Raw genomic sequence first — 12,373 nt, forward strand, 5'->3', positions numbered from 1 at the left:
AATTTATTTACTCGCGATAACTTAGTCGATCTAATTAAAGAGCGTAGTAACTCTAAATTTATAATTAACTATATATATAAATTTAAGATTTTCAAGCTTAATTCTATCTTATTCTTTTATATATACTAGTTATTATATAAGAGAGAGAATAGTAATATTTATTAAATCGAAGTTAAGAGCTCGCTTCGATTCTTATAGAAATATAAAATCTAATTAAGATTTATTTATACGTTAATAGCTAATTAAGAGATATATTATTATTATTTATTACTCGCTAACTTCGCTATTAAGAAAATATTTTTTAAGTATATTAGATTTAGCTCTCTTATCTAATCTCTTTTCTATAAAAAATCTTTATATAATTTTTATAAACGAGTCGACTCGTCTATAGTCGAAGCTAAATATTTATAATATTTAGAGAAAAGTTATTAATTAGCGAGAAAGAAAGATATAAGTTAATTAAGAGAGATAAAACTTATTATTATATCGATAATATCGAATTCTTTAAAAGAAACGCGTTAACTCTCGATTTAATATATCTTATTATTTAATTTTTATTTATATATAATTAATCGTTATCGTAATTAAAGAATTCGATTATATATCTATATATAAATATATACTTTTTTAAGATCTCTTAGCTTCTCTAATATATCGAATTATAAATTTATATCTATTATAGCTAATAAGTCGAGATCTAATTAACGCGTAGCAGCTATTAAACAGGTGTAAAGTAGACTCCCGAAGGCATAAGAATCTTTGTCAGAGGGTTCGTAGCCGGCACCACGTATAGGTGGATCTCGTTGCCAGCCCGTGCAAATGGGGGTGGAAACGATTACCCGCGAATAAATTCCCTAAATCCGTGTTCTGGAAAATCTACTCTATAGTTGGGGGTGCGTAATGACTGACATTTGACCCTTATGAGTTATGACAGTAATCTGACCGTCATAGGCTGACATCCCTTTAACATTACACATGACACGCTAGCCTAAGTAGGTTACTTTCTTAGCTACCACTAGGCTTCGTAGGCGACAAAGAATTGTCTTAGACGCCTAGATATCCACTAGTCTTAGCCCTAAAAATTTCCCTTGTGAAAATCTTTCAACGCGTACAAAACCTTTTGCTGTGCGGTCATTTGGCTTGCTATGACAGTTAATTGACGAAGGAGGTCTGACGTGACGTCACGTGTCATGTGACAAATCCGCATCCCTATCTACAATGGTGTCCTGTTCTAGCACCTCACTAGTAGAACGCACCATCGAAATTTGTGAGCTTCTTATTCTTGAGAACATTAGACTTGAGGTACCGTGTTAGGGGCGAGTCTTGCTTATGTATCTCAAGACTGAAAGAACTTCGATTCAAAATCCAGCCGGGCTTCGGGAACGCATATCCCTCGTCGCTCGTCTCCGCCTCACACAATTCACCAACGCTACAGCTTTGTTGGCAAATACTTTGGAGTCAATCGAGCAGTAGCTTCCCTGGTCAGAGGTCGACTGCAACAGCCGTTCCTGATTTGGCGAGAGGTCTTAGGACAGGAGAATCAGTCCTCGGACATGTTTGTTCGTATCTACACGGATTCATCCCAATGAATTTCCTGAAGTCCAATTTCGATGGCTGGGTGCCTTGACACTGGGTATTGGGAACATTCGCAAAAATCGTGGACACCCCAGATCAAACCACGGCCCAGCCTCCATTCTCTCTCACGTCTATGTCGTGCCGCTGGCGTACCTGACCCAAAGCAGTAATCGCCCCCTCCTCAGACTGTTGCGCAGATGCACTCGCCCTATACAGACCGCTTTGGTCCTTCTTGTTGATCAATGGATCGTTATTAGCGAGTAGCGTAGTATCATCGTTGCCGACGACACATTGAAACCCTCCCTTGTTCCCTTGAAGCAACGCAAAGCCCGCCAGCCCCTTTTTCGAACGGCTCCCCGTACCAGCTGGATATTCTCGACACGTGAATAAAGCTGAGACTCCGTGTTGATGCGCGCGGCGGAGTAGCTGAGTCATATTCGGGAGGCAGATGCTCACGATCGAGATGGCTAGTTCGGCCACTGTCCAATAGAAGAAGGTACTGATGTTCCCTGAATCGTGTGCCCGGTTAGCACGCACTGGTTACCAGTAACGCCTCTGCATCGCAGCGAATTCGTTTCTTTGCTCAATACGTACATAACAAGTCTCCGTCAGATTTCTTGTTGAGCTGCACAATGGCTACCACGCGGCCGAGCGAACAAGTGATCACGCTGTGGAGTTTTATAAATCAGTAAATGCTACCGGAGTAATTTGTTATCGTTTCCACGCGAGATTACTTACCAATAAGCGCAAAAGAAGAACCCCGTCAATATCATTTTGCGCTTGCGCCCCGCGTGCAGGCTCCACAGTATTGGCAAGGGCAGAAGCATAATGTAGACATCTATGATCACACTAACTGTTGCAAGCCCCAGAAACCAATGGGAGGTATTGATGCAGTGTCCTGGGATCAGTGGGGCCCACACTTTCTGTATTGGAGTGCATTGGAAGACATCAAACAGAAGCGAGAAGAGGAACCACACGGTGACGAGGCCTACGCAGACCAATATGTTCGTCCGGAAGAGGCGCGAGTCCCATTTGATTTCGAAGACTCGGACGTAGAATAGAAGCGCCGAGTATTTGGGCATTGTGATTGCAGGTTGGTAGAGGAGTTCGTGTACGTAACTGTATTTAAGGGCTAAGGAAAGCTTCTCTGGGTCAAATTGGCTTTTATGACGGCCAAGACCGGTGGGGACTAATAAGAGTATCGTCGATAGCGTTGCAAGCACCAACGGCTCCAGATCAGTTAGTGATTTGTTTTGGTTGAACAAAATGCATTGTCTAGACACATACTAAACTCATAATGGCACACCAATCATCCCACCAGAATCTCTGCTTCTTTGACGTCAATCGGGACCAAATACGAAGAATCACTGCTAAGGTAGACAATACAATCATAACAATACAGAGTGCAGCGAGCCCCGGTCCACGAGACGGTTCTGGCGATACGGCCATACTAGCACCTGGTTTGAGAAACGAAAGGAGTGGATGAAGCGAACGATGAGCTGCGAGGAAAACTCAGGGAAGGGAGGTCACCCTTTTGTAGATCCGGCGTTCTAAAAAACCGCACCTGATTCTTTCATGGACCCGACAAATCAGAGGGCGGAATCCTTCGCCGTAGGTTTGCATTCGACCGGACCAGAATTACGATCATGTTTTTGGTGTGCCTTTCTTAGACGCACGATACAAGGAGGATTTGCTGCGTGCAATATGGGCATTGTTGGCGTTTTGGATGAAAAACGCTGAATAAGGGGCAGGGTATTCCTGCCTCACCGCTCCTTTAATCGAATGGGCTGAGCACGCACAAACAGTACTTCTTGGCACCAGCGATTCGATAGAAGGCGAAGCATACTGCTAAGCTTGGCTTAGGTTAACAGTCCTCGGCTTTTTTACAATCTTTTATACCATTTGTGATCCATAATCATGATCCGGCTTGACATCTTTTGAGTATGGGCGTAGTCGAAAAGTCCCCATTAAGAACCCTATGCTTTTTCCGTCGGGGCACAGCGGTTTGCTGCACAATGACAAATGCTTTTGCATGGACGGTGGGCTTATGTCGTCTAAAATAGTCGCATTGCCTGGACGCCAAGGTTCCTGCGCCAAGATCTCGGGTAACGCCCCACCTAGAGGGGTGCGCTTAGAAGTATTTCGGAACTGCACCCAGGCAATGTCAAAGATCCCTAAAATCCAGTTCATGCGCTCCCAGGATATATTCTAGGGTCCCCTACTACAGTATTGTCTTCCGAGAGTAGGGCTAAGGCTGGTATTAGCGTTGTCCAGGAACTTTGGTGCAGACCTCCGTAAGGCTGTTGGACCACCAGCAATGCCTGGTGGCATTCGAGTTCGCTCCCAAAAACATCATCCTTGGCCCCGGAATTTTTCGAAGGACCCACTAGCTTGGGCGTCAACAAATACAAACAGCCTCCGATTCTGATGGATAGCAAGTTGAATCATGCGTCCACGGTCTCCGGATGTCCCTGTTGGAGTGCTCAATGCAGCCTCTTTAACCCCAGTACAGCGAGTTCCCAAGGCGGCTGGGGCAAGGTCGAGAAAAAATTCCCTCTCAACGTCTAGGAGCTCATACGAAGGCGGGGCACAAGAGAGAATTTCAATGACTAAGTTCAGGCAGGTCCGGTGATGCATACAAATCCGATTGCAATCAAAGAGGGCAGATCATGCAGGCTTTAGTTCATTGATGGCAATTGCCCACCTTGGCATGCGGGCATGCACGGCATCTCTGCAGCGAGACTCAAGCCGAGCTAACCCTGTTTAGCCCACATGTGGCTGACCTGCAGGCTGCTTACTGTTCACATTGGTTTCTATAACATTTCTGCGGCAATTGGTGCAGTCTCAGGTTTTAGATTGTGGACCAGGTCCACTCCACAGATAAGATATTGTCGTTTGTCACTAAAGACTTTCGTTGATTTGCTGATGGCTAGCGGTAAACGCACGCAGCGGTGGCTGACATGCCGGGGAAACACTTGTTAGGGTGTGGGTAAGCCCCACGGTGCCCATTCGCTTCGCACTCTCTGCTTCCGGCTGTACGAGCTTCGCATCTCAGCAGTCCATGTATGCATTCAGGGAAGCACTATCGGTGCCGTATATCGATGTGTGCACCCTGGACAAGGCGAAAGAAGCAACGGCCGTTTCCTTAGCATCATAATAGCTTTGGAGATACATGACTACTCATATTGACCCATTTTCTTCCGCAGCTACTCATTTCGACTACTTGATTGCCGGAGGTGGCACTGCAGGCCTCACGCTGGCAGCGCGGCTGACGGAGGATCCAGATATTACTGTCGGCGTTTTTGAGGTCGGGTACGTATATTTAAAGAATGACCATTCCTTTTTGGTCTTGAGGTTCAGTCGTAAAACATGTTTCGGGAATCAATCGAGGTGTCAACTATCGAGACCTGTCTTGCAGCTCAACTACCTACCTTGAAGAAGCTACGCTGATCTCAAAATGCGCACAGCCTCGACCGAACTGATGATCCCAATGTCCTCACTCCTGGATTCACGCCCACCATGTGAGACAACCCGGAATGACTGGATCTTCGACACAGTGCCCCAGACTCACGGCAACGATCGCGTTGTTGACCATCCGCGTCGAAAGTCAGCTTGAAGGATCTAGCGCCATCAGTTTTAGTTCTTGGACCCACACGTCTCAACAAGACATCGACGACTGGGGCCAACTTGGCAATCCTGGGCGGTTCTGGAAGGAACTCTTCCCATACTTCCTCAAATCGGAGAACTACAACGCTCCACCCACTAGTGTACCGGAACAGGTCGACACCACCTTCATCGGATCGCATCTTCATGGTGAAAATAGCCCGGTCCAAGACTTCTTTTCATCTTTTTACGGTAATTTCTACAAAGCTTGGGAGCCCACGTATAAGAGCCTGGGCCTTGGTCCTACTCTACCGGTGATGCGAAGGAAGGAATTGCAATTGGCGCTTACACGACGTTGATGACTGTTGATAAAACCAATGCTACCCGAAGCTGTGCCAGTAACGCATACTGCAAACCCCCCGCTGCAAGACCATACCTGAAGGTTCTTACCGGTGCCTTCACCACCAAAGTCGTCTTCGCTGCTTCTACAACGCCTCTGGTAGCCACCAGCGTCAATTCACTGTTTGCGGCGACACTTCGACTGCTTCGGCACAACGCGAAATTATCCTTTTCGCGGGAACATTCCTAGCACCTCATCTCCTTGAGCTTTCTGGAGTAGGGAATGCGTCCTTGCTCGATTCATAGGGCAGTTCAAGTGTGCTATATGAGAGTCCGAAAAGGGTGAGAATTTCAGGATCACATCCTCCTTTCCTTGGCATTCGAAGCTGCTCTAGGAGAAGTCACGTTTGAATCGCTACGTAACGAGACCTTTGTTGCAAATGCCCTTGCGGAGTATGCTATGAACCGAACTGGTCCCTTTGCCTCAGGTACATGCAATTCGTACGTCTCTTTCAGTCAGATTCTTGTCGCTTTGAACAAAGGTTCGTCACACCATTTTCTGCCCCAATGTCAATAAACAAGCCTACAGAAATGTTTAGGCAAGATTACTTATATCATCCTTAGGACCCATCCCACAGTCTCTTCTCCACGCACCATCTCGGAGCAAAATCTCAGGCCAACCAAAGAAAGATGCGCTCATCCTCCAAAAGCTCCTCGACGCCAACGAAGAAGGCTTGCAAGAAGTCTGTCTTCCATCCAGTACAACCCCCAAGCACGCTGACAATGCCAGTCTCCTCTTCAGCCCGGACCCTGTCCTCTAGCCTGGCAACCACTTCTCCATGCTCACAGACCTTGAAACCCCCTTTCCTCGTGGCAGTGTACATATCGTATCTGCAGATCCCACCGTCTACCCGTCCATCGATCCAAACTATCCCTCCCACCCTCTCGACCTCATCGTCATCTCACAAGCTATGTTGCATTTACAGCAAGTCGCTGGCACGGCACCACTACCGACGCATCTTAAGGAAGGTGGTCGTGTCTTCCAGCCAGGCTTCCATGAGCTTGACGAGCAGAATGTGAAGGCTTTTGTGAGGAACAGTTTCAGCAGTGAGTATCATCCAATCGGTACCTGCGCTATGAGACCGAGGGAGGAGGGTGGAGTGGTAAGTGAGAGGATGGTGGTGCATGGAACGAGGGATTTGAGCGTTTTGGATGCGAGTGTCTTCCCTTTGCAGGGGATGCGCGGGTTGCGGAGGACTTTGGTGGTGCTGGGGGTTGCGAAGATAGGGAGGAGGAGGAGGAGTGGCAGGATCATTGGGGGGTGGTTGATGTTTGGGGAGGGGGGCGGGGGGGGCTCTGATGGGGAGGTGGGACGGAGATGGTAGATTGGGATGGGGTGGGAGTTTGCGCGGATAGAATCTTTCTGGCCGATTTGAGCCGATCGCTTGTCGCAAAGACTGGGCTTGTAGAAATGCCGCTTGTTCAGCGATGGGTGCGACATTCGGAGATTTGTCTTTCCACCATCGACGATACTCTGTGGCATTCAGACCTGTGAGTGTCAATGGGTGAGATGGTTTGAATGTCGTTGCCCAGAGGTAGAACCTCCGGATGCCGTCTTTTCACACGAGGACTCTACATGTCTAAACCGGAAAATGTTCCCAGGTGAAAAAAAGCCTTTGCCATTAATTACCCTCCTCCCCACATGAAAGAAGTGTTTTATCGTAGAAAACCAGCGGTGGGGGAATGGTTGAAAGTGTTGGACGGGACGTCGTCTATGACAAGCTCCCATACTGCAAACGGGAGAAGACGGCCAATACGAACGTTCCACTCAGTCGTGTTCGAGCGGTGTTGGCGGTCATCGTTAGTTCGACCCGCAGGAGGGCATCTGAGAAACGACCTGTAATTGTCCTCATGTATAGACAAACAGCTAACGGAATTTCTTCAGGTGCGAACAATCAGATCTGTTATAATTCAGTGGCCTAAAGATTCGCGACGCAAATGCTCGCAGTGGGACATGTCATCCCTCGCTCTTCTGCGCGCGAGCTTCTCCAACCTAGGTCTATCAGACCCACCTCGCCTCTTGAGAGCTAAGTATACTAGTACGGGTGCCGCATTCCAAGCGGGTCACCTGCAATACTGGCAAGGTGTACGTACGAAGCCTTGCCCTTGACCGCAATAGCGACACGGTATGAATAATGCTACCAGCCGCGCTCCGCGGCACCTTGGGCACTCAATCGCCGCGCCGCTGCGGTCCTGCTGTCGGCCTTGCCCGTTACAGGAATTGCAGACTATCATGATGTCTGCGCCGCCTTGGCCACCACACCAAGTGCACTCTATCGATATCGTGCGGCTTCCGTGGCAATGATGACAAGGAGCCATTCTTGTGTTCTAGAGTCAGATGAATGCTCAGCCGAATCGGAGCAATATATAGAGACCTACTTTCTTTCATCAAATTCGCGTCGTTTATTCGGGTTTTCTTATCGGCAGAAGGAGGAGAATTGCGTTGTGATTCTATGGAAAATGACTTTGAAGTCTTTCACTAATACTTTTTGATATCTGCGGAGGAGTTGAACGGAGAGCAATGTTTCCCGTCGCTGATCTAAGGTAGACTTATATAGCTTAGATTCGGAATATTCATGTTTGTTCACCGAAAGCAAAGCGGTTCTCATACTTCTCGAGACTTTTCGTGTTTATCGTTGAAACCCTTATGAGCTTCCGGTAAGCCTAACCTACCGACTCGTAGACTATCACAATCTCGACGAATATAGTAGAACAGGTGTAAGCTCTTTCGAGCCTGTATCCGGTCTTTTGATCCAGTATGCCAGCGGGCGTGTTGGAAAATACATCCGCCAAAGCTGAACCGTGAAATATAGCCACCGTGCTGAGTTGTCGACAAATCATCGGAGACGATACACAAAGACAGGTATGCGAAGGATTGCGGATGCGAGGGAAATATGGCTCGACGGGCTTCAGTCGGGGAAAAAATACCGTCTTCTAAGAGGACCGATCTGGTTTTGGGCCGGCCAACTCATAACTTCGGGATACCTAGATTGTGAGAATCCCTAAAAGTGTAGACGGAGTTACATCTTCGATCTCCGTGTTGTGAGTAAGTTTTATCTGGCTTCCGCGAGTGCAACTGCTGTTTGGACTTCAGACTCAACAGCTGACAGCGTTCCGGTCCTCTGGCAAGGTCTCGCTCCCAGGAAAAGGCTTTTCGCCTCTGCCTCAGCTCGTCGAGATCCTCTCAGAGCCCAGAATGCTGCTGCCTGCACTCAGTGCCGGGAAACGTACTCCGAGTTGGCATAGGAGTATATCTTCTTGATCATTCTGACCGGATCTCAAGTACCAGCTGACAGATGAGCAGATAATGTAAGAGTATGTAGCATAAGTCATGCATAGAGGGCCATCCGAACTTTAATTTTTTCTAAGTCCTACAGTGGAGAAATTAATGATTCTCCGCAAAGTTCTATAGGGCTACCACTGTAGGACTTAGAAAAGATTAAAGTTCGGATGGCCGTCTATGCATGACTTATGCTACATACTCGTACTACGTAAGATCACACCTGTGTGGGCAGGTATTTCAACCCTGAGATATGAATGTCGTTTCCCGAGAAGGCAAGAGCAAATTATCGCAATATTTGGACAGCGAACGAAGCTCCCCGGCTTAGGGTATGACAGCCCCTTGTTAAAGCATCAAAGAGCTGACCAACTACCCGTGAAGTGGCAGATAAGAAAGTCATAAAGACTGCCGCCTTTATCTCTCACTTGTTCCAATGCTTTACTTACGGTCAGGTAGCTTCGAAATTGTCGACGACTTTTGTTAATTCTCTTGCAATTATGCGTGTGTGATTCCCTATGCGTTTTGAGTTCGCGCTTGAAGAGGTTGACTGAGAATGGGTCGAAGGAAGAAATGCCGAATTTTGCAGGCTCACACAATCTGGCTCAGCTTCCCCCTCACCCGGCTCGACCATCTTTTGTACGAGAGAATGTGTTGAGAAACAAGACAGAGTCCAAAGTCAGCAGTGTCGATGTTCCATCTTACGATGTATATTGAAGAGTAATGTGTTGAAGAAACGTTGGAGGTTTAGTTGATGATCTTGCTGACATGACGCTCCGAGCAAAATGTGTTAACGCGACTTTCAAACTTTGCCATGCTGAAAACCTCAATTTGTCTTAGCGCGCATTGGAAAATGTGTTGAGAAAAATGATGCTGCTTCAAGCTCGATTTGATTCAGTGCGTAAAGAGATAGGTTGAAAGGTTGAAAGGTGAATAGGAAGTTCGACTGACTGAATATGTTAAAGTTTGGTGTTGACTTTGTGCTTGAAAAGAATTGTATTGCAGGGCAACACCTGAGGCTGATGAGGCATTTCAACGACGGCCGAGGGGGCACCAGGGGCAGGGTGCCGGAATGCCAAGCATTCTCGAACAAGCTATGAATAAGTAGTTAGCCTTCCCGAGCGGGCCTTGGCATCAAGCCCTGGGTTTTCGGTTCTTGCTTTCCTGCCCCGCCGTTATTCTCACTCTTCTTCCTGCATCTTCTCCGTACTTGCGACTTCTCCATCTGAAAGAGTGGCTAGCTGCACTCAACTTCCACGCTTGTACATCTGTCACTACAAGAGAGGCCATACAGACTCACGACGCAGGCACTACTATGGACTTACCCACAACGAGTTTTTCAAACGAAGTCTACCTCGCCGCTAATTCGCAGACCCGACGACTTGGGATTTAGTCGGATCCGCGAAGATGACGGAATTGACAAGATTTGCCCTGAGTTTCGTATGATTGAGAGACCAAAAGGTCTCTGAGATTGCTGGTCAAGGCGTCAAGACTCTTCACTCAAGGAGAGCTGAATAGATCGGGTCCCTACACCAAGTCATGTTTCCGCTCAACAGGAGACTTCTCCCACTTCATTCGGAGCGAGCCATACGGAAGGGAGGGGTGGAGAAAATAAAAAGCACCGCAACACCATTGTACCAGCGCCATTAGGAATCGAACCTAATACGAACTAAATATCTCCGCCAAACAGGTGGGAGGGTTCGGCCATACTATATCCAGATCTCCGATCTGATTCCCCAATGCATACTCTGACCGTAGTGGCGGAACTCGCCGCCCAAGATACGACTTACATGCAGCTTATCAGATAGTCAGCTTTCTGATACACAATGCTAAGCGCTGTGCCTCATGCGCGCCTTCGCCGACCGTTGATCACTTTATTCCACATGTTCCTTTTGCCCAATCATGGGAGAGTCTCAACACACCATCATCCCGCATTGCACAATGAAGATTCGAGAGTCAAGACCCCGTGTCTCAACGAGTTATCGCAATGCGCTCTCCAAATTATGCCTATTACCTTTGCCGCTTCCGTCTTTCCTTCTTCTACCCTCCTTATATTCTTGCCTTCCGTCATGTCATGAACATTCGTCATCCGACTTCACAATTCAACGTCCGCACGCTCAATACTCGGTAAATAGAAAAATCTTGGGTCAAGATGTCGACTAGTGCTGCTGCAGCACCGAGTGCGCCTCCAAAGATCGGCCAGACATCCTTCCAGGTGACCATGCACAGTGGCACATCTGACTATCTGAGCTCACGCGAGCGCAGATTGCCATTGGCTTCCTGCTCGGCATAGCATTGATCGTAGCAACTGGCAGAACAGTCATCCGCGCCCGCACATACAAGTCTCATGGTTTCACTGTCGACGATGGCTTCTTCCTGCTCGCCGTAATCACCTTCCTGGCCGGTACCGTGATGACCTACGTCGACGTACCACACTTCTACTCAGAGGAACTTGTGGAAGCCGGCTTGGAATCTGCCCCTGCAAACTTCATCTCGTCCCTCATATTGGGCGAGAAGCTGGAGGATGCTGTCACGTCGCTCCTGGGAGTTGCCATTGTCAGCGTCAAGTTCTCCTTCTTGTTCTTTTTCCGAGCCCTTCTCCGGCAGCAAAAGAAGATGATGGTCTGGTGGTGGTGCATCTTTGCCATTCTCATTCCTACTGCTTTCCTCATGATCTTTGCTATCTTCATCGTGTGTGCCTACTGGAACCAGGAAATCTTCGGTCCGTCAACTCTTCTTCCTTGTCAAGATCACTTAGCGATCTTTACTGATGCGCTTGAAGTCAAATGCGTGACACCAGCGGCTCATCAGAGGCAGAATGGTGTGCTCAAAGCCATCACAATCCTGGACATTGTTACGGACGCTTTCCGTAAGTCTTGGCGTTTGTTATCGAGACTAGTGGCCTCGATAATATTGACCAATGAATCAGTCATCTCAGTCCCAGTCCTCCTCCTCTGGAATGTTCGAATCAGCATCCGCCGTAAACTCGCCCTGTGCGGCATTCTCTGTCTCAGTGTCTGCACAATGATCGTCTCCATCATCAAGGTCGCTGGCGCAAACACCAGCACTGGCGGAGTCGACTCCTCATGGGTTCTACTGTGGTACGAGATAGAAGCTGCCGTTGCGATTATCGTGGTATCTTTTACAGCATTCAGAGCCCTGTTCGTCGCACACCAAGCATTGAAGTACCGGACCCCGGCTGAGGACACCTCTACGTCGTGGAACTTATGGAGCAGGAATACTAAGGGCTCGAGAAGTAAGGAGCTGCCAGAGATACCGTCGCAGGTGCTGGGGGGTGTGAGGACGCACATACGGCGATCTCGGTACGGCGAAGGAAGCTTTGATAACCGAGGGGACGATATAGAACTGCCATTGCATGGGCCGGGTATCATAGTGACGCAGAGAATCCATTCCGAGAAGGTAAAGTCACCTAGCTTGGTTGCAAGTAAATGAAGCTAATGATGGGTCCAGACACCCCGCCAGCCAACTACGAGACCTTCCGCCGAGTCTTTTGTGTGA

The 12,373-nt window shown here is 48.0% G+C and overlaps 3 protein-coding genes across 3 annotated transcripts; 2 read left to right on the forward strand and 1 right to left on the reverse strand.

The window, feature by feature from the left end:
- Positions 1-1,671: 1,671 nt before the first annotated feature.
- On the reverse strand, positions 1,672-3,024 carry HO133_009967 (uncharacterized protein; the record flags this gene model as incomplete). The annotated part of the gene is made up of 4 exons (XM_037300823.1): positions 1,672-2,054; positions 2,170-2,243; positions 2,314-2,804; positions 2,863-3,024. The coding sequence occupies 4 exons, from the start codon at positions 3,022-3,024 to the stop codon at positions 1,672-1,674; spliced, it is 1,110 nt and encodes a 369-aa protein (XP_037153640.1).
- A 1,723-nt stretch (positions 3,025-4,747) lies between these two features.
- HO133_009968 (uncharacterized protein) lies at positions 4,748-6,902 on the forward strand (the record flags this gene model as incomplete). Its single annotated transcript, XM_037300824.1, has 7 exons — positions 4,748-4,887; positions 5,043-5,096; positions 5,141-5,430; positions 5,913-5,970; positions 6,034-6,059; positions 6,142-6,260; positions 6,339-6,902. The coding sequence occupies 7 exons, from the start codon at positions 4,748-4,750 to the stop codon at positions 6,900-6,902; spliced, it is 1,251 nt and encodes a 416-aa protein (XP_037153641.1).
- Positions 6,903-11,006: 4,104 nt separating this feature from the next.
- Positions 11,007-12,373, forward strand: HO133_009969 (uncharacterized protein; the record flags this gene model as incomplete). Its single annotated transcript, XM_037300825.1, has 5 exons — positions 11,007-11,069; positions 11,120-11,576; positions 11,637-11,723; positions 11,784-12,274; positions 12,326-12,373. The coding sequence occupies 5 exons, from the start codon at positions 11,007-11,009 to the stop codon at positions 12,371-12,373; spliced, it is 1,146 nt and encodes a 381-aa protein (XP_037153642.1).

This window comes from Letharia lupina (genome assembly GCF_014066315.1).
Source record: "Letharia lupina isolate WasteWater1 chromosome Unknown contig_8, whole genome shotgun sequence".
NCBI lineage: Eukaryota > Fungi > Ascomycota > Lecanoromycetes > Lecanorales > Parmeliaceae > Letharia > Letharia lupina.